This window comes from Typopeltis vanoorti, chromosome 19 (assembly GCF_054136105.1).
Source record: "Typopeltis vanoorti isolate ZY-2024b chromosome 19, IOZ_Tvanoo_1.0, whole genome shotgun sequence".
NCBI lineage: Eukaryota > Metazoa > Arthropoda > Arachnida > Uropygi > Thelyphonidae > Typopeltis > Typopeltis vanoorti.
In genome coordinates, this window is record NC_143567.1 from 52958201 (window position 1) to 52983928 (window position 25728).

General features: G+C 38.0%; 1 protein-coding gene across 6 annotated transcripts in view; it reads left to right on the forward strand.

Moving 5' to 3' along the window:
• Positions 1-25728, forward strand: part of LOC150096090 (kielin/chordin-like protein) — a 649251-nt gene that overhangs the window by 369949 nt on the left and 253574 nt on the right. For all 6 annotated transcript variants that reach the window (XM_090408779.1, XM_090408780.1, XM_090408782.1 and 3 more), the window contains one exon: positions 23326-23420. In XM_090408779.1, coding sequence (XP_090264905.1) covers positions 23326-23420 — 95 coding nt within the window. The remainder of the gene's footprint in view (positions 1-23325; positions 23421-25728) is intronic.

Consider the following 25728-nt stretch of genomic DNA (forward strand, 5'->3'; position numbering starts at 1 on the left):
GGGGGTGGGTGAAGACTGTTGTTTTCATTTTCTAAGGCAAACTGGATCCTGGGATGTTGATTGTTTAGATGTGTTAAGAAAATGTTGCAAGTATCCAGGCCATGTGGCCAAATGGAGAACACATACTGTATATAGCATAGACAGAGAGTGGATTTATGTGGGGCACAGTTTTTGAATAGTCAACATATAAGTCTTTCAGCCAGAATTACCATTATCCATAGAGATTTTATTGCACACAAGACCCATCCTGAAATTCTTTAGTAAGATTTGAATTTTTGATAAACTCCTAACTCTTAGTAAAAGAGTTAGGAGTTTATCAGAAAGCTGGTTATTCCAGTTTATTAAAAAATAATAATAAAATAAAATAAATAAATAAAGATGACTACAGAACATATATGGGAATTATTCCACTTAAAGCAGGATACAAAATATTTGCAGGAATATTGAAAGAAGACATCAATTTTGCTTATTAATATAATATGCAAAGCAATATTATACAGAACAAACTATTAGAAGAACAAAAGGGATTCTGAAAAGCTGATCTTGCACTCAATTTTTACTCTAAAATTAATAATTAAAAATAAATGAAAATTTCAAAAAGAAACAAGTGACCTTTATTTATTACAAAAACTATTTTTGATAAAATTAACAGGCAAAAATCATTTAAAATATTAGCTGATTTAAATATACCAACAGCTCTTACAGTCTATACATTATATATACATAAAATAAAATAGCAGTGAAATTTAACATATATCAGAATGGAAAGATATCATTAGGGTAATGCAGAGATGTATACCTTATCATCTTTACTTTTTAATATATATATATATATATATATATATATATATAAATGAAATTTTAACAATGTGGAAACATCATAATCCCATTTGATATACAAATGAACCCATAAATAAAGATAGACAGCAGATGATCAGATTGTATTACCTACATCGGAAGATGATTTACATCTTCTTCTTCTTCTACTACGCGTTATTCCCGCTTCCCATGCAGGGTCCGCGTGTTACTTTTAGATGTGACTTCTTGTTAGTACTACTCCCAACTGACCCGTCGCCTAGTCTGCCACTGGGGGGGGATATATTTTTGACTGTAGAGGCGTATGTTCATGGGGCCGGTTTGCCTGTTGCGCGATGAAATACGCCAGATAAACTTGCGGAAAAAACCCTACTGACCGCGCCCAAGACCGGCTAACTTGGCTATGCCTGAGGAAGATTCTCAAATTCTTCACGTCTACAACGGGAATCGAACCTGGGACACTCCTTCCCCAGGCATATGGTTGCGAAGCGCAAGGCCACTAGGCTAACCGCGCGGGACAGAAGATGATTTACATAGATCAATAAAATCGTTACTGTTTGGTGAGAAGCTGAAATCAGCAGAATACTATATCTAATAGGATGTTGTTATAGGCCAGGGAATGTATAGAGTGCTGCTTATGAAATGTTTAGACAAATTAATTAATATTTTGAATATTAATAATATTAATTTTGAATATTAATTCATGTGCAGTGATGTTCTTGGACTTTGCAAAGACATCCTATAGATTGCCATGTGACATATTGGTGTATAAGCTGTAGAAGAAGAAGGAAGTCAATGACAGATTGATTAGATGGGTGAAGATTTGCTTTCTGAATGATATGGGGAAGTTGTTCTGTATATGATGGAGCAGTGTCTCAGAAAGGAAGCTAACTAGTAGTGTGCCTCAGGGCTCTATTCTTGAGCCTCTTCTGTTTACTTTATTATTATTATTATTATTTGACACCTCCAGGGAGTCCAAAGACTCATCGAGGGAGGGCACCTGCTCTACAACTCTGTCTCTCCCACTCAATCCACCAACTGACACCAATGGCATCTACCACCGACCACCACCACTACTATTTCCACAGACAATCACCAACATCCATGCCCACGGCGGGATTCGAACCTGCAGCCCTTTGGCTGGAGAACGGATACGCTAGTGTGGACTACTGAAGATCTTCAGCTGTTGCCATGATGCAAATTACAGTATGTAAAATTATAAGGTGCTGCACCTTGGAATATAGAAGTATAAGTTTGTGTACTGTATTCATGGAACTGTATTTCAGGAGGTGGATGAGATGATTTTTGACAAGTGGGCTAAATTCCAAGGAAACATTGCAAGTACTGCAAAGACTGTACATTGTATTGCTGCTAATATGTTATTATTATTATTATTATTACCACCCCAATACCTCATGGAGTCAAAGACTCATCTGGAAGGTCCTTTTATCACACACACACAGCTCATCATACTGTGTTTTAAACACATTCAAACTCTTTGCAGACACCACATTCTCAGGCAAGGCATTTCAATCATTCACAACTCTGCATGAATAAAACCTGCCTCTCGCTCCCCTACTCACACCTTCTTTATACAGTTTCCAGGGATGACCTCTGGTGCTTCCCCTGATCTCCCACTGCTCTCTGTAGAACTTTTCCACCATTGATTCTATAACAACCCGTTACCAACTTGTAGGTCTCTATCATATCTCCCCTCTTCCTCCTATCCACCAGACTCTGCAAATTGCATCTTCTCAATCTTTCCTCATATTCAACATTCCAGAGGTCAGAAACTACCTTAGTCAGTCTCCTTTGGACCCGTTCCAACATCTCTTCATCCTTCTGAAAACTCGGTGACCAAATCTGGGCACAATAGTACATGTGTGGTCTAATTAAAGCCTTATACAACGGAACAAGAATCTCCCTACTTCTACATGTCAGTGGCCTCCGCATCATTCCCAGAAACCTTTGTGTTGTCTTCACAATTTTGGCGATGTGTCCCCTAAATTTTAGATCCTTATCCATTATCACCCCCAGATCTCTTATTTCCTCTACCTCCAACAATATATTCTCACCAAGCATAAATTCTGCATCCCATCTTTGTTTTCCAAATTTTAAAACCTTACCTTTTGCAATATTGAACTAACATCCCCATTTCCATGCCCAATCACTCAATTTATTCAAGTCTTCTTTCAAGGCCACAACATCTTCACTACTCTTTATGGTTCGTCCCAACTTTGCATCATCTGCAAACCACTGAATATCTTCATCCAAATCTTCACCTATATCATTAATATACAAGTTAAACAGCAATGGACCTAAAGCAGACCCCCTGAGGCACTCACTAGCGACTTTCCTTTTCCTGGATATCACTCCCCCATTCACAACTTATTGATACCTATCAGATAGCCAGTCTCCAATCCAATGTACCAATCTAATATCCAACCCCATCCACTTTAGTTTGACTATCAACTTATCATGAGGTACTCTATCAAAAGCCTTTGCAAAATCCAAGTATATTACTGTGTATCCTTTTCCTCTGTCCAAGGAAGCAGTCACTTTATTGTAATAAGTAAGTAGATTACTAAAACATGACCTCCCTTTAGCAAATCCATACTGTCCATCAAAGATAATACCATTGTTATCAACCCAGCTCTGGATCCTAGTTCTCACAAGCTTCTCCAACAACTTAACCACACCTGATACACAGATAGGTCTATAGTTTGATGCTTGAGTTCGATCACCTCCTTTATGAAGCGGCACAACCTTGCCCTCCTTCCACTCCTTAGGAACTTGACCGAGTGCAAGACTCATATTAAAAAAATATGTCAACTCTCTGGCACATTCTTTCAAAATACGTAGTGATATATTATCAAGTCCCACAGCCTTATTAACATCTAGTTTACTCAACTCCCCATACACCTCTTGTTCATCTGCAGTCAGTCTCTCCTCCTGATCATCAACTGCTCTCAGTCCCTCCATGAAGTCACATTTACAAGATTTAAAGATATTTATGAACTGCTCATTAACATTCTGCATCAGCTGTCTTTATACCATTTTCTCAATCAATGTCATCCTTCCATAATTATTCTTTCTTTTGCTGGCTACATATCGAAAGAATACCTTAGGATTCTTTTTGGCTTCATTAGCCAACTGCTGTTCATACCTCTCTTTAGCTACCCTCACCAACCAAGTCACCCACCTTGCCTGGTCTTTGTATTCCTCATAGAATTGATTATTTCCAGTTCTCTTATGCTGCCTCAACAATGCCCTTTTTCTCTGTATCGCATGCTTAATCTCTTTATTCATCCATCTCACACCTACCTTATTTAACCTTCTCACCCTTGGAATACATTTAGACATTGCATCTACTAAACAGTTTTTGAAAATTCCCCAAGCTGCATTGATCTCTTTTCCAGCTAACTCCTCATTCCATGCTAAACCCTCAAGCTGTCTCCTGAGCTCTTCATAATCACCCCCCTATATTATAAGGAGGCGGGGGGAGGGAAAGAGGTTATGATGCCACTGTATAAAGCACTGGTCACACCACACATAGACTACTATGCTCAGATTTGGTCACCTAGTTTTCACTAATGTGGAAACACTCCAGAAGATTCAGAGACATTGACCAAAGTAATATCAAAACTGAAATATTGGTCATGGAGAGCACTGTAGTTTGGTAGATAGGAGGAAAGGAGGTGATATGATATAGATGTTCAAGTTAGCGAAGGGATTTTGCCAGATTAATACAGAAAGGATTATAAAAAAGAGTGGTGGCTGAAAAGCAAAGTATGAAATCCTGGGAAGTTGTTTAAAGATGTGGTGAAGAAGGGTGTGAGGAGTAGATTTTTTACATGGAGAATGAATGGAACTCATTGTCAGAATGTGTTGTGAATTGTTGGAGTGTAAATGATTTCAAGGTTCGGTGTTGCTAGTTAGGTGAGTCTCCCATGACAAGTCTTCTGACTCCACGGAGGTTACTGTAATAATAATAACAACTGTGGTACACCACTAGTCATTCTCACCTTGCCACAAACTGCCTCCACTTTGTTGATAAACTCTCTTTCTCAGTGATTACTCAATAATTCAGCTGTTTAGTCTGCTTATCTCACCTTCCTAATCATTCTTCCTTGTACTTGCTGTATAGTGAAATCCCAAATGGCAAGGAAATTCCAAAGAACTCTTTGGGATTTCCTTTTCTCTCACAGTCTGATTTGCCTTCCTCACCATGCTGAGACTCTTCTATTCCTTCTACAACATTCATTTAACTCTTATTTAACTTATCCTTTTGATTATGGTTACTTAGTCTGATACTCTTTTCCTAAAACACCCCTTGACAATTTCCCATGTACTGCTAATAGTCTTCCTTTGCAGTTAATAATGCATGATGCTTTCTTCTAAAATATCTCAGTCATTTGCTCTGCATTTTCATATATTAAGCAACTTGGCACTTTCTTTTCTTCCAACTGCAAAGTTAACATACTTGGCCACCTTTCAGATTAAGGCTGCATGATCACTGTCTCTAGTCAGAGCCAAAGGACATATCTTGGTTGTGGACAAGTCCTTAGATATTACATACAGCATTCTCAAAGTCCAGGTCTACTCCATCATATACCATTTTAGGTAATTAGCTGCATAAATTCTATTTTCTTCCTTCCGTGTCATTCCCCTTTCAAGTCTATGTCCCCATAATTAGTCTTGTCTCTATATAATAATTACTTGTCCTGCTCACTGAACTAATCTGCAGATACATTCTATATATCTACCCTTGCATCCTCATGCTTGGTATAGATAATGTATAACTTGACTGATATATTGATAATGTATAACAGTAATGTATAACTTGAGAATGCATCAAAATAGAGGCCTGGATTATATGGATGAATGCATAGAGTAATTTGATGATAGAAAAGAGTTATATGTGAGAAACTGCATTTCAACATGGATGGAACGAGCATTTAGAGAGATTGTTTTTCTCTGCACAAGTGAAAGTGATAAAACAGGGAAACTAAAATCATCAGAGGGAGATGGTGGCAGGGATTGCCTCTTGTAGGGATAGTCACATGGAGATGGGAGAATGCAGGGCCATCGCCACATTAGACCACATTAATGCAAAACAATTACATAATATTATTTAAACGTTTGCTCTACGGGGATAGCGCTAAAACTGTTTATAAGCTCTTCTAAATTTAAATGATAATCTATGTGCGCTTCTATCGATATAGTTGATAGACCAACCAATCTTTCTTGGGTTATTACTGTTCGCAAATAATTTTTAATCGGTTTAAGCTTGGGAAAACTTCTTTCCGCACTTGCTACGCTAACATGAATTGTTAGTGTAGCGACGGCGCCTACCGCAACATGGTTGAACGAGCTCTTATTAAGCCGTAGCGTGAGGCAGGCTGCCTCTATGCTACACCCTGTCAACAGTACTGGGAGAATGTATTGTATATCAAAGAGGCAAATGGAATTTGGAAGAATAATAGTAGGTGTGATATAGGAGCCGTGATAATGTGCTGATGCTTTTGTAAGCAAATGTCTAGAGTATCAGGAATAAAGGGAATGAATTGGTGACATTAGTAGCATCAACCTATCCAACGATTGTTGGAATCAATGAAATGTGATTTGCAGAGGATGCAAAGTATGCGGTGTGAGATGGAATGGGCAAGACAAGATGTTTAGTGGAATGTTGCTATAAGCCAGGGAACAATGAGGGTGAATGGCAGGAAATGTTTAGACAATTGAGTTTAGCAAGTGTAAAACGAGTGATCATTATGGGAGATTTTAACTACAGAAGTATAAATTTGGAAGAGGAAATAGCATGTAGTAGTTAGGGAATGGAATTTCTGGAATCGTTGAAGGACAAATGTCTTAGGCAATATTTGTAATAGAAGGAACATGAGGTTCATGCGTTTTGGATTTAGTCCTAGCTTCAGAGAATCTGATTGTAACTGAAATGTTATCCCTCTCCTCAGCTGGAGAGAGTGGACATATAGTCTTGACTTGGGGGATGAACAGGCATGCAAGAAGTATTTAGGAGAAAGGAATTTATGTGAAATTTATGAAATTATAAAGCAAGTGATTATAATAATCTCAAAAATCAGCTTTTGTCAGTTCCTTGGGTGAAAGAATTGGAAGACCAAGGATATCACCAATGAATGCGAACTAATGAGGAAATATTTATTCACAGCAGAATTACAAGTGCTATGTCTCGAGTGAAAAAAATAACAAGATTTGGTATAAAGTGGATGACCAACACTATCACACAGGAATTGTAGATAAAAAGAAGTTATGAAAAAAAGCATAAGGATATGGAGAGCAGTTGCATTAGGAATATAAGACTCAGGCTAGGAAGGTGATTAGCATGATAAGGAAGGCAAAACTTGAATATGAGATTAGATTAGCCCTGGGATCCAAAGGAATTCTTTCATTATGTGGCCAGGTAGGAGGAAAAATAATTGTGGATGAATGACACTGTTAGATGAACATAGGAGCCAAGTGACCAATGCAGTTAACATAGTGGAGTTGTCTAATGATTATTTTATTGTTGTCTTTCATCCTAGAAAAGCAGGTTTTCTTACTAGAGAGTTGAGGAGGATTAAAATTTTAGAAGTGCAACTACTAGCCAATCCATCTACTAGCTATTAGGATGTCAATAAAGCAGAATGTAATAGGATTTCATCACACATTTTAAAAGAATATACTTTTTTTTTTTTTACCACATATTTTAAGAGAATGTGCTAAGGAACTAATAGTTCATTGACTTGACTGGTCAATGAAAGTCTGGTTATAGGAAATATACCCAAAGAAAAGTTAGGTAAGATAGTGCCATTTTATAATGGTAGTGGTAAAATTATACAAAACTGAGTAAATAAGGGTAATATTATCTGAGAGAGTCAGCAGGGATTTGTTAGGGGATACTCTTATTTCAGTAATCTGATTATAATAATAAAGATTTTATAATAAAGTAACAAGAGCGGTTGATGAGGGAAAGGCATATACTGCCATGTTTTTGGATTTTAACAAAGGCATTTTACTGGGTGCCACATGATAAGCTAATATTTAAGTTGTAGCATATGAGATATCAATATCACCAAGCATTTTCATCACACATTTAGAAAGAACAATGGATAAAATGAAGGAAGATGCAAAGGGAATATCAGTGCATGGGATAAGAATTGACAATCTGAGATTGTTATTATTAAAGAAGACAAAAGAGAACTACAAAAAACATTCAAACTATTAAATGAGGAAGGGAAAATATTTGGACTTGTTATCAACTTGGAAAAAACAAAGACAATGATATTTGGTGAGAAGAACATGAAACAAAAGATACAAGTGGATGGAATTGATCTAGAAAATGTAGAACAATTCACATATTTAGGAAGCAAAATGACATATGATTTGGACTGTGAAAAAGAAATAAAGATCAGGATTACAAAGGGAAAAACAAATCTCAAGGCCATGGATAACATCTGGAAAAGTAAAGTGATCAGCCTGTAAACAAAACTAAGAGTATGGAAACATGCATCTTCAGCGGTGTACTGTACGGATCTGAAACATGGATAATAAATAAGGAATGAAGAAAAAGAATTTTGGCATTTGAAAGAACTTGTTACAGGAAGATTTTAAGAATAGGGTGGGTACAGAAAATCACAAATGAAGAACTCTGTCGGAAGATACCTCCAAAGGAGAATTTAATGCGGAAGATTATAAAACAGAAGTTGCAATTATTTGGACACATCTGCAGAATGAGTGAGGACCGGAAGATAAAGACATTCATGTTTGGTATTATCGATAGTGTAAACAGAAGAGGTAGACCATACAGAGAATGGATGGACGACATAAAGGACTGGTGTGGAATGGGTGTACAGAAACTGTGATGCTGTGCACTAGACAAAGAAAGGTGGAAGAAGGTAGTGAAGGAAGCATCGGACACCAACGGGCAGTGAGTCCATGGTTCATGATGATAATGATGATATGAGATAGATAGTGGATTATTGAATTGGATTGGTGATTGGCTGACTGCTAGATATCAGTTGTATACAAGAAGTTCAGTACTGATCAAGGAAGAAGAAAGTCATAAGTGTGATTCCACAGGGCTCAGTGCTGGAGACCTCTACTGTATAGCGGTCCCCTGAGAAGCCACTGATATTGATACTCAGGAAGGATTTCAGGGGGATCTCAGACCCTTCTTACTAACTACCCTTCCCATATGAATATGGGAAAGGTAATTAGTATTAGTAACAGTGCCAATGTAGTGGCCCAGATTGATATCTTCCATCAGGAGGATTTGAATAACCTGGACAGGTTAGTAAATGAATGGAAATGTTAGTTTAATGCAATGAAATCTAAGGTCTTGAAGTCCATGATGGAAAGTTGTATACTCTATGGTAGAAATATACTCAAGGAATTGAAGTAGGGAAGGGAACTGGAGGATGATGATCTATAGAAACTTGAAGTTAAGGATACAAATCCTAAATGTGATTAAAGTAACCCAGAGGATCGCTGCAATGTTGAGAAGGATGTTGACCAGTGATGATTCCATTGTATAAAGTACTGATCCAACCACATCTGGACTATTGTACTCATATCTGGTCACTGGGATGTAAAGGGAATAAATTAATCTTGAAAATGGTACAGAAGCAGATGAAAATTATATCTAGACTGCAGTGGCAGCCGGTGAAAATTTTAAGTGGGGGTGCTGCATGTACAAAAAAAAACACTTTTTTTTCCTAATCAGTAACGAATTTATTAATAAATAAATTTATATATTAAAAAATTGCTTTATTAAAAATATTTCATCCTCACCACAAACAAACACCAATAATAAAAGTTTCGTATTATCAATAGCAAGTGCAAACGAATATCTGCGTTAGATCGCAGTGCATTTTTTTCATGGAACGATAATTGAAAAAATATAATTATTTTCATATTTTCAACAGTGACACTCGTCATAATTCAGCCTTGTATCTATAATAAATAAATAATTATATGTTATTTTAACAAAATAAAGTAAGATTTACAAAAAATAGTTCACCACGCACACTCACCAGTAATAAACGTTTTCATATCTCACAGAAATAAGGCACATAGCATACTAAAAATACACTGCGGTTTGAGCAGTTACAGTTGGGAATGACGTAACGTGCAATGACGAGCAAATTAATATCGGTGTTAGATCACAGTGCATTTGTTTCGTAATCTAAAGCGTTAATCGAACAATTCCAATTACTAACTATTCAATCAATGTCAGAACATAAGCTGTAACCTTTAACATGTTGTATTGCATATAATGTTGTAAGCATTGTTATTATTTATAAACACAAACAAAATTTAATTTTTTCATTTTTTCCTTGGGGGTGCTGCAATGTCGCAGTGCTTATGTACGGGCTGCCACTGCTAGACTGTTCAAAGTTAATTATAAGAGTAGGTTGAGGACATGCATTAGGTAATGGAATGACCCTTTAGAGCACAAGAATATGAGATATGCACATGCATGCAGACACAACAGTAAGAAGGCAAACACTGACTAACTTCAAAATGACCTATAGCCCTAACTATTGTCCTCTTTATAGAGGTGGTGAGGGATCTTGATATTCAGCTGATGGGACCATGATGATATCCTAGACTTTTTAGAAGAATGAGGCAGCCATATTTTTCAAGATAGGAGAATCTTGCATAAGAAAATGTCTAGGTGACATTTTCTTACAAAATTATTATTCTTATTAAGGACCTTCATGGAGTCATAAGGTTCATCGTGGGAGGCTCATATTAGAGAACACAAAGTCTATCATATCATACCATTCCTTACTCGTTCACTGTTCATACTCTCATCACCCTATCAAGCAATGCAGTCCATGGTCCAAACACACTCCATAGTTATTGTGCCGTACAAAAAAAAATTTTTTTTTCTTACATCTTGATTTTTCAGATGGTATTACTCTTTGTTCTTTCTCCTTCTGCAATCTTAAGACAAATCTATGTATCTATCTGATATAAACAACCAGTGTCAAATTATGTGTTTCTGCTGTTTCCCTTTTGTTCATATTTACTGTTTAACATATATTCTCTTTATATCTCTTCCATATACCTTTGTACTCCTATTATACCTTCTCCATAACAGTCTCCTGCAGAGGAAGAGGATGTTATTATTATTACACAATACCTCTGAATTTGATGACTCATTATTGGAGGCCACTATACTACATTACGTTGTTATTATTTTCTTAATCTCCATGGAGACACAAGACTCATCATAGGGAGGGGGGGGTAAACACAGTCTATCATACCATTCCTTAAATTCATTCACAGTCTGCATGTTCACCACCCTCCCAGGCAATGCATTCCATGTTTCTTACCACTATCCATGCAAAAAAAAAACTTACTTCTTACCCTTTTACTCACCACCACCTTCTTTTGCAACTTCCTGGGATGGCCCCTTGTCCTTGCTTTTTTTGCACATTCTACCATATGAAAAATCTCCTCAGCGTTAATATGACAATAACCCTTCAACTGCTTAAACGTCTTCGATCATATCCCCATCCCTCTTTGTCTTCTATCCACCAAACTCTGCAGTCTGCATTCCCTCAGTCTTTCCTCATAATCAATGTTGTACAGTTCTGATATCGTCTCCTGCACCCTCTCCAAGGTTACTTTATCCCCTTCATATCCTGGTGACCAGATCTGAGCACAGAAATCCAGATGTGATCAAAGCTTTATAAAATGGGACCAGCACACTTTTATTTCTTGTGATCGATGTTTAACTGGAAACACACGATGTTTTTTATTATTTCAACTGCACTCATGTTTGTCTCTGAACCTGTAGAACTGATGTGTTATAGGTTCTGCAACCTCTTATGTACTACACTCACCATCATAAGAATCAACTCATGCATTTTACAGTTGAATAGACATGTCCTGCTCTTCTAATTCTGCTAAGAAGGCATTATGGAGGAGAAGGTATAAAGAAAAGAAAGGAGTACTTTTCTTCGTGGGTACACGGTGGTCATAATGCATTATAAAATTATGGAAACAACTACCGTGTTAGAATAAAACTTCAGTTTAATATAAACCAAAATAATTACTCAACATTTCGACCTTCACATTAAGGTCATCATCTGGAGTATACACATATATATATATATATACAAAGAAACAAATAATAACAGGACTCTAGCATTGATGTAGTAGTTTTTTTTCCCACCAGAGGTCATGCCAGTAGTTTTAATGGTTGACCATATTACTATTATTATTACTATTATTACGGGCAACTCCAGGGAGTCATTAGACTCATCGAGGGAGGCCCCAAATCATATTCATCACAACTATTCGACATTCATACAGTATCTATCATACCTCGCCTTAAACTCATTCACTGTCACAGCATCCACCACAGACTCAGGGAGCGCATTCCACTCATTCACTACTCTAAAAGTAAAGAACCCAGCTCTAACACCTTTACTAACCACACTTTTGCCCAGTTTCCATGGATGTCCCCTAGTCCTCCCACAACCAGCCTTGTTCTCAAAAATATCTTCTGAATTAATTTTATAGAAGCCCTTCAGTAATTTGAATGTCTCAATCATATCTCCCCTCCTCCACCTATCAACCAATTTTTGCAACCCACAAATCCTCAACCTGTTCTCATAAGGTTCATTCCACAGACCTGCTATCATCTTGGTCACTCGCCTCTGGATCCTCCCCATCAAGAAGAAACCTAGGTGACCAAATCTGAGCACAGTAGTCGAGATGGGGTCTTATCAAGGCTCGATACAGAGGAACAATAACCTGCTTGTCTCTGCTTGTCAACGTATTCTTCAGCAACCAAGTAATTTGATGAGCTGATTTGGCCACTTTTGCAATGTGTCCCCTAAATTTCAATTCCTTATCCACCAACACTCCTAAATCTCGTGCCTCATCAATTTCCTGGAGCACGGTTCTACCAATGCAGTAAACTGCCGCCAATCTTTTCACCCCAAAATGCATAACCTTACATTTTGCCACATTAAATTGACATCCATTCTCCTTAGCCCAGACCTCCAATCTATCCAAATCATCCTGCAAAATTTTGACGTCATCTGCATTCACTATTGCCCTACCCAACTTTGCATCATCCGCAAACAAATGAACTGTTCCTCTCAGATCCTTTCCTATATCATTTATGAACAAATTTAACAGCAGTGGTCCAAGAACAGATCATTGTGGCACACCACTAGTCACAGGCCGTCTTGTGGACTCTACTCCTGAGTAAATCACTCTCTGATATCTCTCCGTCAACCACCCTCCTATCCATCTCACCAACCCTATGTCCATTCCCATATGCTGCAATTTACTGATTAGAATTCCATGTGGTATCCTGTCAAAGGCCTTAGCAAGGTCCAGTAGAATCACGGTAAACCCATTACCCTTATCCAGTTCAGCCGTCACTGTGTTATAATACGTGAGCAAGTTACTGAGGCATGACCTACAATTCACAAAACCATGCTGTCCCCGATACAGTATCCCATTTTCTTCTATCCAATCTTGTATTTTTCTCTTGACTATTTTCTCTAAGACCTTGATAATGATTCCTGTTATGCTGATTGGCCGGTAATTTTCAACAGCAGCCTTGGAACCACCTTTGTGCAGTGGAACTATTTTCCCCTCTTTCCACCCCCTTGGGAGTGACCCAGTCCTGAGGCTCAAATTAAACAAAATGGTCAAGGGCACTGACAATTCTTTGGCCGCTTCACGTATGACACGAGCTGGTATACCATCCAATCCCACAGATGTATTGACATTGAGGTTCTGTAATAGACTAGTTACCTCTACTTCATTCATCACATTTCCAGTATAAGCTGTTGGTTCTTCCATTCCTGCAAAGTAACCACCTGGATGATATACTCTTGCAAAATGCTCGCTCAGTAATTCCACAATATCGACTGATTTGGTTACCTCCCTACCCTCAGCATTTTTTAAGATCATTCTACCATGAACATTTTTCCTTTTACTTGCAACATATTGAAAAAACTGTTTGGGATTCTCTTTAGCCTGCGTGGCCAATTTCCTTTCGTAATCTGCTTTTGCTTTTCTTACCACCCTTGTTACCATCCTGGCCTGAGCTTTATACTGTTCCTGCGCCTGATGGTCACCCTTCTCCTTAAATATCCTCCACAATTTTTTTTTTTTTGCAGCTCAAGCTTAATAGTGTTATTCATCCATTTAACCCCTACTTGATTTATTATTCGGACTCTTGGTATACAGTCAACCATTGCCTCCTGCAAACAGTTCTTAACCACCTCCCATGCACTATCAACATCCAGCCCTTGCAGTTTTACATGCCATGGCATTGAGCCAAGCACACACCTAAGCTTGTCATACTTACCAGCCCGGTAATTTCACATGTACCCTGTCTTAATGGTAAATTCGACTCCTTTAGCAACCTCCCAAGTCATCCTTATGGTCACTCTCACCAATTGGTGACTATATGGTCATGTTCGTTATAGCCACATTCTCAGTTGCAATTACTAGGTCCAGCACTCTCTTCCCCCTGGTATTTTCCAATACATGTTGCCATAGATAGTAGTTGTCCCTTAATAACCGCATAAAATCCAATTCCTTCCTCCCATGTAGCCACATTCTCAGTTGCAATTACTAGGTCCAGCACTCTCTTCCCCCTGGTATTTTCCAATACATGTTGCCGTAGATAGTAGTTGTCCCTTAATAACCTCATAAAATCCAATTCCTTCCTCCCATGTGCCCTCTCCTCTTTCCAGTCAATGTTACCATAATTGAAATCACCCATAATAATTACCCTCCTTCCACTCATTTCTTCTATTTGCTTATGCATACCTTTCCCACCATTCACTCCATCACCCGGACTATAGCAGCGCCCAATTGTATATTTTGTTCTGTTAGATTCTATCTCACACCAAACAGCCTCAAATGTGCTTTTTTCCCCATCCTGCAGTTCAACTTCTATACTCCTTGGCTGAAGCTCATCAGCTATCATCAATAACACTCCTCCCCCCTTTTTATTCACCCTGTCACTCCTGAACACGCTATACCCGTCGCATTCAATCCCACTAGCTTTATCATCTTCTGTCAGCCATGTTTCACTAATACCGACAACCTGTGTCCTGGAAGTGCCAACCATGGCCAAAAACACTTCCTTCTTGTTCCTAATACTCCTCGCATTAGTGTACACGAATCGCAGAAGCCCATTTGTCCCATCCCTACTTTGATGCCTTATACTAACTATCCCATTCTGATTTGTTGTCCGTCATACTCGCTTGGGCATAAATACTCATTCATACACTTAACTGCTCCCCTAAAGTCTGCATATCTACTCCCCCTCTTAATAAATCTAGTTTCCCTGAGTCTGTACATCCACTTCCACATCATTCATCAACACTCTTTCAAGTCTCCGTACACCAACTCCATTCAAATGTAACCCATCTATCTTATATAAGTCCTTTCGCCCATCGAACTCATTCCACACTTCAACAAATTCCACACCACTCTCCATGCATAACCCACGCATAAAGTCATTGGCAATTATGGCCCTCCTTCTAAACACTTCGCTGTCATCATACCGCAGTAAGATACTCACCATCCTAACTCTCTCACTCTTCTCTTTTGCTACCTCAAACAACTCCCTCACATCCTCTATCATTTCCATTTTGTCCTCTTTCAAATCATTCGTTCCTGCCACGATTATCATCTCTTTCACCCTCTGTTTTTGCAGTCGAATAGATTCGCTGACGTCCTTTATGTTCGCACCCGGCTGGTATGACTTCGTCAAACTCTCAATTATTACGCCTCTTAATAGCGAATCCCCATACAGCACTCGCTCCTTCATTTTATTGACGTTTACGAACATTCTATTATTTGCCGTCACAGACGTTGGTTATTTGTCAGTACGTTCAACACACATTTTTCCACACGCTCCAGTTGTCTTTTAGCTCTGTGTATCGCACCATTCAAACGGGCAATTTCGCTACTCGCATCTATCTCGCCATTTTCATTATCGATCAAATCATTTTACCTTCATTTACACTTTCAGTGATGCTCTCACACCTATCTGGCACTACCACGCAATTCTCTAGCACACCACCATTTTCTACGTTCTGACTATCGTTAACGATATCACTCTCCACACACGAAACACACTTGAAGTCCTCATTCTCTTTACACTTTCTACACATATTAACTCCACTATCACTTTCTAACCAGACTCCCACCGCTCTTCGCAAGGCATGCATCTCACAGACAGCACATTGCATAAATTCGTTTACATCAAAACTCTTAAACAAGCATGGCGACCTGGCCGCCATTTTTTTCTTTATCGGTGCCATGTGTACTCTATCTTTTCTTAAAAATAATATAATAATTAAAATAACAGAAAACACACAAAAATTGCACAGACACTCCAAGAAACAAAAAGCAAACAATACTACTTAAAATTCTAGTAAAATATCTAATGTTAACACAAAATACTACTAATCTTTTCAGGAGCTCTTGACAAGCCGACGATATCAATGTAACTTTAGCATACCATGTAGACTAAAGTGCAGATTGTTTCTTTGGAAGAAGAATCCAAGTCAGTTTGTATATGAGGCATGGTGGTGTTGGAGAGGCTAGTTAGAGATAGAATGTAAAACTGGATTGATGTTATGGGAGAGTGAAAATGATTAAAACAAATCATGTTGGTATAAAAGAGGTAACGAAAGATGAGCGAGTGGTGTTGTATGGCGACTCCATTATTAAAGGTGTGGTGGATGAGAGGATGTACAAGGTATGTTTTCCAGGCGATAAAATGAGTAGTGCAATTGAGGCGTTGGATATGAGGATTGGGTGAGCAAAGACGTTGATGGTTTTAATAGGTATGAATGACTTGACAGAGAACAAAGAGGATGTCAGAATGGATATCAGGAGGCTGCCTCAAACGATAAAAGAGAATAATGTGATAAGAAGGGCAGTAAGTGTGTTGCCTCGGTATTACAGTGGCGAGATGAGGCAGAGAGCAAGGATAATGAATGATATGTTAGCTGAAATGTGTGAGGAGAAAGGAGTACAGTTTGTTAATGTGTGGAATGAATTTGAAGGACAAAGTGAACTATATAAGAGAGAGAGATGGACTGCATTTGAGTGGTTTTGGTGTGAGTTGCTTGGAGAGACTGCTGCTGGAAGGTAGAGAAGTGAGTACAGAGAATGAACCCGATCAAGTGGGAAGTTATGTGGAAAAGTGGGAGAGTAAGACAGGAGCAATTGAAGAGGTGGTTATGAATGAGGAAGTGAGTGGCATGAGTATGGAAAATGAGAGAATGGGTGTGCAAGAGGAACAGGGAAACGGAGAGGCTCAGGGTGGACAGGGGTACACAGCATGAGAAAGGTGAATGCTCCAAGAGGATGTGAATGCATGTGTAGACAGGAAAGGAATGGGATGACCTGGGATCAAGAGGAAGCTGTTGGACTTGAAGAGAATTCTAAAATAAATAAGGGAAATGGTCCCAGTTGAGCATGGAGAAATCGCATCAAATGAGTGGTATCAGTGAAACTATCTGTAGATCCAGAAATGAGCTGTTGTGTTTGTATACAAATGCTAGAAGTGTAAGAAACAAGGCAGATGAAATGGTTGCATTAATTGAGTCTGTTCATCCAAAAATTGTTGGAATAAGTGAGACATGGTTAGATGAGGACGACATCCTCTTCTAACCTCATTTCACTAAGCTTTGATATCTTCCAGGTCTACCTACTCACTGATGAGACCTCAAAAAAGGTTGAAACCGGTCTGGGTAGTGACCTCTCCTCATAATGTAATGACAGTATTACATCTCCTAGGAGCTGTGTTTTACATTATGAGAGAATATCAACGATAGTGAGGGAGCTTGCTCCACCTTTGCTTCGAATTGCCTTCGCCGATAGTTTTTCGGCATTGAAACTCATAGATCGTAGTTCTCGATCTTGAGTTTCACTTACTGGCTATATAACAACATAGGATTTTTATCCCTTTAATATCTATTAAGTTGCCAGAAAACTAGCCGTTTGGCTTTTCATTTTAATTACAAAATATAAGCACACCTTTATGGCATTTGTATAGTGAAGGTATGTAAGTTCTTTTCACTAAGCTTTGATATCTTCCTCCTTCATGACCATGCAGAAAAGTTCTTCAGCAAGGCACATTCTCATCCCAACCCACTAATCAGACAAGCTTCCAGTTATAGTGAACATGACTATCACAAACATAAAAGACCTAAGGCAATCCTGCTTTCAGCAGAACAGAGCTAACTCAATAGTTCACAAAGTGCAAGCATAGGACTCACAACCTCCCCCCATCAAGCTTCTCGACACAGATAAAGGGGAAAATAAAAAGCATTTTATGCTTCACCCAGCAAGCCAGTAACGTTGTTGTTGTTTGTTATCTTCCAGGTCTACCTACTCACTGATGAGACCTCAAAATTGAAACCGGTCTGGGTAGTGACCTCTCCTCATAATGTAATGACAGTATTACATCTCCTAGGAGCTGGGTTTTACATTATGAGAGAATATCAAGAATAGTGAGGGATCTTGCTCCACCTTTGCTTCAAATTGCCTTCGCCGATAGTTTTTCAGCATTGAAACTCATAGATCGTAGTTCTCAAGATCGAGATTTCACTTACTGGCTTCCCAAGATCGAGGTTTCACTTACTGGCTATATAACAACATAGAATTTTTATCCCTTTAATGATTAAGGTACTTTCTAACCTCTGGAATGTCGAATATGAGGAAAGATTGAGAAGATGCAATTTGCTGAGTCTGGTGGACAGGAGAACAAGGGGAGATATGATAGAAACCTACCAGTTAGTAAGGGGTTGTTATAGGATCAGTGTTGGAGAGGTTCTGCAGAAAACAGTGGGAGATCAGGGGAGAATCAGAGGTCATCCCTGGAATATGTATAAAGATGGTGTGAGTAGGGGAGTGAGAAGTAGGTTTTTTTTTCAAGCAGAGTTGTGAATGATTGGAATGCCTTGCCTGAGAGTGTGGTGTCTGCAGAGAATTTGAGTGTGTTTAAAGTACAGTATGATGAGCTGTGTGTGTGTATGATAAAAGGACCTCCTAGATGAGTGACTCCATTGGGACTTGGATAATAATAATAATATTTCATAACTCCTCCTTCATATGCCTTCATATTTTAATCTCTCTTCTTATTAATATTTTTATCTTAATCTAAAAACTATTTCACATACATCTAAATGCATCAGATAATTCTATACTTTGCCATCATTTCTTATCCCTAAGAAACTGAAAGTGACAAATCTGAGCACAAAATCTTATAAAAAGGGATAATAATTTCCCTATTTACACCTGTCAGTGTGTTATACAACATCCAAGTTATCTGTGCTTTTTTTTTACCTCATTTTGCAATTTGTTTCATGAAATCTAACGCTCTGTCCACCATCACTCCCAGTTGTCCTGGTAGCACAATCCCATCAGTACAATACACAGCTTGCAAAGTGTATAACTTTACACTTCGTCATATTAAACTGGCAACCATTAGTCTTTTCCACATCAGAATAGACATTGTTACATCTATTCAGATCATTGTTCTGTCACTTTTATTTAATATTGCTTTCCAGTTAACATTTGGATCAAACCTTTTACTTGTCACATAGTGAAAGAGCTCTTTGGAATTTCCTTTGGCCTGCTCAATTAATTTTCTCTCATAATTAAGTTCTTCATCATGCATGTCATCCTTCTTGCCTGTGCTTGGTGCTGTTCTTTGAGCTTGCTAATCACATTTCTCTTTATACCACTTTATAACATTTTTTTTCCCCAAGCTCCAGCTTCGTTATACTACTTGTCCATTTAACTCCCACCCAATTTATCCTTCTGAGCCAGGCTGTTAAGTTTAATACTGCTTATCTCAAATGTCCCTTTGCCAATTTCTGTGCTCCTAGCCACCTCTTTGGGCCCTACAATCAGAGTCAAAGTTGCTATCTTGAGTTTGGACATTTCTTTGATGCTATCACCAGATCCAGTGCTTCCAAATCCCAAGTTGCCCTCTATCATGTAGAGTTTTAGGTAATTGTCTCTCAGTAGTTGTATAAATTCCATTCCCTGCCCATTCATTTCCTTCTTTAAATCTATGTCCTCTCATAATAATTAATCATCCTGTGTACATTGAGCTAATTTCCTGATGCATGCAAGTTACATCTTGCTTTCTTCCTATCCTTATTGCAGTAAATGACCATGTAATTTGTCCTATGGACCTATATCTCACATCACATATGCAACAGAAATTAAAAAGAAATTCACATGTATATAATAATTATTATTATTATCTGAAGACTCCATGGAGTCAAAGAGTCATCTAGGAGGTCCTTTTGTCATACACAGAACTCATCATACCATGCCTTAAACACATTCAAATTCTCTGCAGACACCACATTCTCAGGCAAGACATTCCAATCATTCACAACTCTTCATGCAAAAAACCTGCTTCTCGCTCCCCTGCTCACACCCTCCTTATACAGCTTCTAGTGATGTCCTCTGGTTCTTCCCTGATCTCTCACCGTTTGCTGTAAAACCTCTCTAACATTCATCTATCTTATAACAACCCCAAAGTATTGAAAGTTTTTCCACTTGGTTATACCATAAATTAAAGATACCAAGAAATTATATATAGTGGTACCTGGACTTACGAACCGCTTGACATATGCACTTTTCAAGATATGAACTTATTTCATATCCCATTTTGACCTCTAGGTACGAACCTAGACTCAAGATATGAACTGTGATGGTTTTCTTTTCAAATGAACTAAAGCCTGTTTTACATTATACTTTTTTAAACTTTTTTATGCATGTTTAGCTGAGCGCTCACTGAACCGTCTCTAGTGTAATGATTGCTGTTACTACGTCGTATTTATCTGAAATATGACGAACGCTGCACATATTTGCTTTTTTGTGTATCTATTTCAGTTTGTGTAAACAAACAATACACTTTGTGAAGATTTTTTTAGGTTTGTATTTATTATATGTACTGTATGCATTTCTTTTTATAAGTGACGTGTTTTATTGTAGCTTCACATTTATTTTCTGAATAATCTACCAGATAAGCATCCTTTCACTGATCAGCATATTATTTTCAACATGGGGCCAAAGAAAACTAAGAAAGAAGAGAAGAAGAAAATCACAATAGAAATTAAGAAAGAGATTGTGGAAAAATATGAGAAAGGAGTCAGTCAAAGTGATCTGTGCAAACAGTATGACTTGTCCAAATCCACCATAGCTACAATTGTGAAGAAAGCAGATTTTTATAAGGAACTAGATGTGGCCAAAGGAGTGTCTATCGTGTCATCTCGAAGAAATGGAAACTTTTCTACTTGTCTGGATTAATGACATGCAACTGAAAGGAGATAGTGTATCTCAAAGCATGATCTGTTTACAAGCTCAAATAATTTACAAAGATCTTTTGCAGAACTTGCCATCCACTAGCAGTATCAAAGACATCGGCAAAGAGTTTAAAGCTAGCAAAGGGTGGTTTGAGAAATTCAAGAATAGAAATGGTATCCATAGTGTTGTTAGACATGGAGAAGGTGCTAGTGCTGACAAAGAAGCCACTGAAAGTTTCGTGAAGGAATTTCAGAAACTAATGGAGTCAGAAGGTTACAGACCAGAACAAGTTTTTAACTGCGATGAAACTGAGCTTTTCTGGAAAAAAATGCCTAAGAGAACATTCATCACTAAGGAGGAAATGGCATTGCCAGGACACAAGCCAATGAAAGACAGACTAACTTTGCTTTTTTGTGCCAATGCCAGTGGTGACCTGAAGATAAAAACCTCTGTTAGTTTACCACTCTGAAAATCCTAGTCTTTAAAAAGCAGAAAGTTAACAGGCACAAACTCAGCATTATGTGGAGAGGTAACAGCAGAGCCTAGGTAACCAGGCAATTCTTCTGTGAGTGGATGACAGAGGTCTTGCTCCCACAATGAAACGGTATCTACAAGAAAAGGATCTGCCTGAGAAAGTTCTTATAATGGACAGTGCTCCAGCACATCCACCACAGTTGGAAGAAGATTTGGATGAAAAATTTGATTTCATCAAAATTAAGTTCTTGCCTCCTAATACCACACCACTCCTACAGCCAATGGATCAGTATGTTATTTCCAACTTCAAAAAGCTTTATACCAAAGCTCTTTTCCAAAGATGTTTCGAAGTTATCACCTACACAGAATTAACCCTCAAGGAATTCTGGAAGCATCACTTCAATATTCTTCATTGTTTGCATCTTATTAATCAGGCATGGGAAGATGTTTCTGTGAGAACTCTAAAATCCGCCTGGAAAAAGTTATGGCCCAATTGTGTCCGAGGATCTGCATTGGAAGGACCTGAAATTGACATTGTAGATAGAGTTGTCTCCCTGGGCAAAGACCATTCATTTGGAAGTTGATGGAGCAGACGTAGAAAAACTGATAGAGGAGCACAATGTTGAGCTGACCACTGAAGAGTTACAGGAGTTAGAAGAGAGTAGGAAAAAGAATGGGATGAGGAGGAAAAGCAAATGTCTTCAGAGGACAAAGAAGACAGCAACAAAAAATTGGAGCAATTCCAACAAGTGACGTAAAAAAAAATCTTGCAGCACTGGGACGAATTGCAAGAATTGGTTAACAAGCGGCATCCAAATCAAGATGTTGTTTCTAGAACCACCAATATCTTCAATGACAATGTCATTAATCACTTTAGAGGAGGGGGTAAGGAAACGACAGATTCAGTCAACATTGGATAGGTTTTTAACTGATGACAACAAATTGAAAACTCCTGAACCACAAAACCAGCCACAAGAAAATTGATTTTTTTTTTTACAATTTAATGGAAGATGAATTTCATACTAATCATGTAAAACAAAGATTTCATAAATAAAAATTAATATGTAATGGTATACAAAATGCATATTTATAGCGTAAAAATGTTCCTTCTCCATTTCTTTGCATTTTCTTCATTTAGTTGAGAATAGTTTCTTATTTATTTTATTTTTTTTTAAATTTTTGAATCTGGGAACTGATTAATTGATTTCCCATAAGATATAATGGAAAATTGGGTTTCAAGATAAGAACCGCGGTCAGTACCTAATTAAGTTCATAAGTCGAGGTACCACTGTATTTGGTTTAACCTCTGGGTGTGGCTCCCACTGATGAGACCTCAATAAAGGTCGAAACTGGTCTGGGTAGTGACCCTTCCCATAATGCATAGCATTATACATACCCATAAGGATATGTTCTTTGCATTATGGGATACTAAGGCACGTGATGTGAAGTCATAAGCTTCTATATACGAGTTGCCCCAGTCCTGAAAATAGTTCAGGTGCAAACTTGTTTGCTTACACTTGGATAAAGGATTAAACCAAGTATATAATTTCTTGGTATCTTGAATTGATAACCCCCTTATAAGTGTTGAAATGTACAAATAAGTTAGAGCAGTTGAATTAAAAATTCATATTTATTAAATAAATGTTAGAATATTAAAAATCACTAATTTTTGGTATGTAGACAGTGCTAAGAAAGATTCAGAACTACCACAGGGAGACCAACCAGAAGATGATGATACATGGCAAATTTATCGAATTGTTCGAGAGGAATGCAAAGTGAGTACTACTTATTTTAATGTAATTCTGGTAGAAATGTAGACTCTTCATGATTTTTCAAATAATTTATTGTTACTAATTCTAATGCTATTGCAGTTTAGTCTGCATAACACCTCAAGGATGGAAGTCTACTCCTTCAGTCAAAAGGAAAGGTTCTGATTTTTATAAGTCTAGACAAAAAAAAAAAGAAGAAGAAAAAAGGGAAAAAAATGTATATTGTATATTAAAAAAAACAACATAAAGTTGAGAGTTTTTGATTGCAATTTTAATACTAAAATAAAATAATAATATTAAATACTAAAAATAAAATAGCATTTGGAACAGCCACATAAATAAAATAAAGAATATGAATGTTATTCATAGGAGTTCAAAGCATGGTGAAATGGAGATGTCAAACTATAGGCCAGTTTGTATTTCTTCTGCAGATGTTAAGATTTTGGAGAAATTAATTGTGAGATTGTGTAGTGCATTGGACAGATGAGAATTATGTTATCTGTTTCACCCTTTTCTGAAACAGATAACATAATCTGGGGCACTCTTCTTTCAGTAATCTTCTTGCCTTAAGAGCTGTTGATAAGGGAAATTTTATAAAGGCATTTAATAGGATGCCACATGATAAGCTGATAATTATGTATGAATTTGGATATCAGGTTAGTGAATTGGATTGAGGATTGGCTGTTTGATATATATCAGAAAGTTGTCTATGAGGGAGCAGTATCGAAGAAGCAGAAAGTTACAAGTGGGGTTCCACAACTCAGTACTGAGACCTCTTCTGTTCAAACTTTATATCATTATAAAGTGAGCAAGAGGGTAAGGAGTGATTTCTTTGTGTGGAGGGTGGTTGAGCCGTGGAATGCATTGCCTGATGGAGTGGTGGGAGCGAGAACGGTCAGTGGGTTTAAGGAGTGGTATGATAAACTTTGTGTTTCTCAGGGGGGGACCTCCCCTCGATGAGTCTTGACAGACTTTATGTCTTAGAAAGGACCTCCCTCGATGAGTCTTTTGACTCCTTGGAGGCCTGAATAATAATAATAATAATAATAATAATAATAATAATAATAATAATAATAATTAACAATGTCATTGGATTGCAGGGGATATTCGGTTGTTTGTAGATGATGTGAAGTTGGGAAGGGTTATTAGTAACAGTGCCAATGTGATAGGCCTTCAGAAGGATTTGAATAAGTTGGACAGGTCGACATGGAAATGGAGATGTCAATTTAATTTAACTAAATATTATTATTATTATACTGACACCTCCATGAAGTCCAAAGACTCATTCCAGGAGACCCAATCCATCCACACAATCTATCATACCTCTCCTTGAACCCATTAACAGACAAAACCCTCACAACTGACTCTGGCTAAAGGTGTGGTTAGTAGAGGTGTGAGGACTAGATTTTTTGCTTGGTTGTGAATTCTAAATTTATTCTTTTTAAATGTCCAGACCACTTCAAGCAGGAATTACAAGGTAATTTCTTCACATCTCTAGCTCCAATTCATTTCTGATGTCTATTTTTCTTATTCTCTTGTTTTTGCTTAACATTGTCTTAAAAATTCCCTTTCCACTATCATCTTAAAGGTGCAAATATAAGGAGCGTGTAATCTCCATCTAAGCCTTGATATTCACGACCTCTCCACCCCATTCTTTATCAAGGACAAATAATCTATTATAGAGTGTTGTTTACCATCCCAACTGTACACTAAATCCACAAAACATTAGAGATAGAAGTGATCAGAAGTTGACACTGGCATCCTCCACGCAGAGTGAAATGTACCCAAATAGAACAACTTTGATGATGGACGTATTATTGGCACAAGACAAATGGGTTATTTTATCACCCAAGTGGTAAGAACACTAAGGTTCTTGAGGGCAAACATATCAAGGGTCTACAGTGAGTATACCATCAACGGATGTACCAACATCCAGCAAGCAAGTGGTGGCTGACCACATGCCATTGATGACTGGGATCGACATAGACTGTCCAAGCTCATACAGACCAACCGCAGGGCAATGGCAGCACAAATCACATCCAGTTTCAATGTTGGAGGTCCAAGCAGCATCAGCAAGCAAACGGTACGGCATACCCTATGTGTCATGGACTACAGGAGCCGACACCCTAATTGTGTACCATTGTTGACAGCTCATCATCAGGCATTGTGCCTCACATGGTGTCAGGACCATCAAAACTGGACCTCTGCAGAGTGGACCAAAGTCGTATGGTCACTGAATCCCATTATCAGTTGTACTGAGCTAATGGGAGGGTGCAGTTGTGGCATCGGCAACATGAGATCATGGCCCTGGGAA